General features: G+C 58.7%; 1 protein-coding gene across 2 annotated transcripts; it reads right to left on the bottom strand.

Moving 5' to 3' along the window:
• Window positions 1-285: 285 nt before the first annotated feature.
• Window positions 286-2,284, bottom strand: LOC105310492 (cysteine--tRNA ligase, cytoplasmic-like). 2 transcript variants are annotated; one of them, XM_011386669.2, is made up of 4 exons: window positions 1,931-2,284; window positions 1,348-1,444; window positions 833-931; window positions 294-612 (listed from the first exon to the last, which is right to left on the bottom strand). In XM_011386669.2, the coding sequence occupies exons 1-4, from the start codon at window positions 1,942-1,944 to the stop codon at window positions 559-561; spliced, it is 264 nt and encodes an 87-aa protein (XP_011384971.1). In that variant the 5' UTR covers window positions 1,945-2,284; the 3' UTR covers window positions 294-558. The 2 variants fall into 2 exon arrangements, with proteins under 2 accessions (XP_011384969.1, XP_011384971.1); XM_011386667.2 differs by having other exon boundaries at window positions 286-931.
• Window positions 2,285-2,290: the final 6 nt, after the last annotated feature.

Genomic DNA, 2,290 nt, shown 5'->3' with positions numbered 1-2,290 from the left:
CGGGTGGCCGCTCGGAGACTGACGCCCCAGCCAGCCAGTCCTGGCTGCCCGACTGTGGCCGGGCGCCCACCCCACTCCACCTCACGCCTCCCATTCCCTGACGTTAATGAGTGAGAGCAGTTCTCCCGAGGCTGTGCCAGGGACTGCACGGGTGCCATGCAGGGACTTCGGGAGGTGCCACCAGCCCCCTCTACCACAACGGTGCCCGCGGCCGAGTGGGCCTCCCCTGGCTGGCCTAAAAGATTGGTGAGCTCTAACCTTATTCCTACTTTTATTTCCAGAGATAAAATGCTAGAAGCACACCAGTAACTATTACTGTAATTGCTAAAGACAGCAATTACCAAGTAAAACAATTTATTCCAACCTTACTGTATAACACGATAACTTATAACACTGATTATTCAAAATGAAAATATTAAATTAGAAAGAATCAATTTCTTCAAATAATTCTGAAAATTCTCAGCATTACCAATTTAAGCAGTGTGGTACGGCTTCTGCATCTCGGTCAAAAGTACTTGATCTGTCTGCGACCTCAACGTGGAAGATTCAACAGTAACTTTAGAAGCCTTTTACGTGTAGGTTAGCGGCACGGTGACACATGCTGCCATTTTCCTGTAAGCGGCAGGAACAGTCACCTACTCCACACCCCTGTCCAAGTGAGTCTGTCCTGGCGACTGTCCCACTGGCCAGCACCCCACGTCGATCAAGTTTGGTGACCTGACGGAACTGGCTTTGGTACTGTGCACGAGGACAGCCACTACTCTAGGGCCAGTGACACGCGAACGGCTGAGGGCCGAGGCCGGGAATCGGGGGGCAGACAGCCAGGGCCCACCTGCAGGGCGGCGCGAACATCGTCCAGGAGCTGCGCCGCGGGGGGCTGCTTCTCCCGGTACCGCTCAAACAAGCAGTTCTGCCGGGCCCTCGTGATGATCTGGGGAGAGACAGGGAAGGTGGGGGGCACGCTCACAGTCTGCGTCCAACCCTGTGCGGCTGCGGGCCCCTGCCGTGCGCCCCCACACGAGACTGCCGGAACGCGGCCTGTCTGATGCCGAGGAAAGAGGCCGGACCCCCGCTTCCCACACGGTGCATGCGCCTGCGGGCCCCTTCGTGACGCACCGCGAGGGACGTGTCATCAGCTGAGTCCCCGAACTCACGGCTTTCGAACAGCAGCTAAACACGTGACACTCATTTGCATGACGTGTGATGCTGCTTCAGCGAGGGCATTCGGGTCACGTTCACTAGGTCGAGACCCGCGCCACCTCAGGCCGACCTCACGTTAAGTACTTATCCCGAAGTCGCTTCCCGCACGGCACACGCTGTGCTTCAAGTTCAATCTCGACCCTTTACCTTGTCGTCGATGTCCGTGATGTTCATGCAATAAAAGACGTCGAATTTGAAGTAGTCCCTCAGCACTCTCCTCAAGATGTCAAAGGAGATGTAGGACCTAAAGCGACGAGAAGACAGGCGGCTGCGGCACGCCGTCTCGCACTGCCACGGAGGCACACGCGGGGGAGGGTGGCGTGGCGCTCCCCCAAAGCCAGCGGCTCACACACGCCACAGCCCAGGAGGGCCCGGGCCTCAGGCCTGAGTGTCAGGGACGCTCAGCACCCGGGGCCTCCCGCTGGAGCTGCAGCTGAGGAAAAACGTTAGGTGCACAGAGAAGGTGTCCGGGCGTGGATGGGACACTAACCGTGGCTGGGACACTAACCGTGGCCACGGGGCACCTCTCCTGTGGCTGTCAGCTTCCTCTGGCTTTTCTACAGGGAGTGAAAGCACCGCTTCAGAAAAAATAGGTCCTCTCTTAAAGTAGGACGGGGCAAGCTCAGGGTGGATCCTCCTCGTGCAGCCCAGGTCCCTGGTGGCACGTCAGAGACCTCTGCGGAGCTGAGAGGCTCCCCGTGGGCCCCACTCGCCCGGTGGCGGGCCCTACCTGGCGTGGCCCATGTGAGATGCGTCGTAGACGGTCGGCCCGCAGCAGTACCACGTGACTCTTCTCCCGTTTTGAGGGATAAACACGTCCTTTGTTAGAAGTGAAGGAAGGATGGTCACAGAAACGCAATGGCACGACGCAGGGTCCCCGCACCAGCAACGACCAGCTCACTGCCACCGGCCTGCTTCACCAAAATTCAGCAAGGCGCTTTTTGTTTGAAAAAAGTCACAAAGTCTGGTGGGGTGAGGGGTGGGGAGCCCAGTCCGACTGTCCACGGCGACCTTCCCTGGACCAGGGCGTGGCTGGCCGGGCCTCTCCCTGCCTGGGTCCTGCTCGTCCCCGGGGCAGATGGCAGATGAA

Source organism: Pteropus vampyrus, unplaced genomic scaffold, assembly GCF_000151845.1.
Source record: "Pteropus vampyrus isolate Shadow unplaced genomic scaffold, Pvam_2.0 Scaffold4620, whole genome shotgun sequence".
Taxonomy (NCBI): Eukaryota; Metazoa; Chordata; class Mammalia; order Chiroptera; family Pteropodidae; genus Pteropus; species Pteropus vampyrus.
This window is presented reverse-complemented; position numbering and strand designations above follow the sequence as displayed.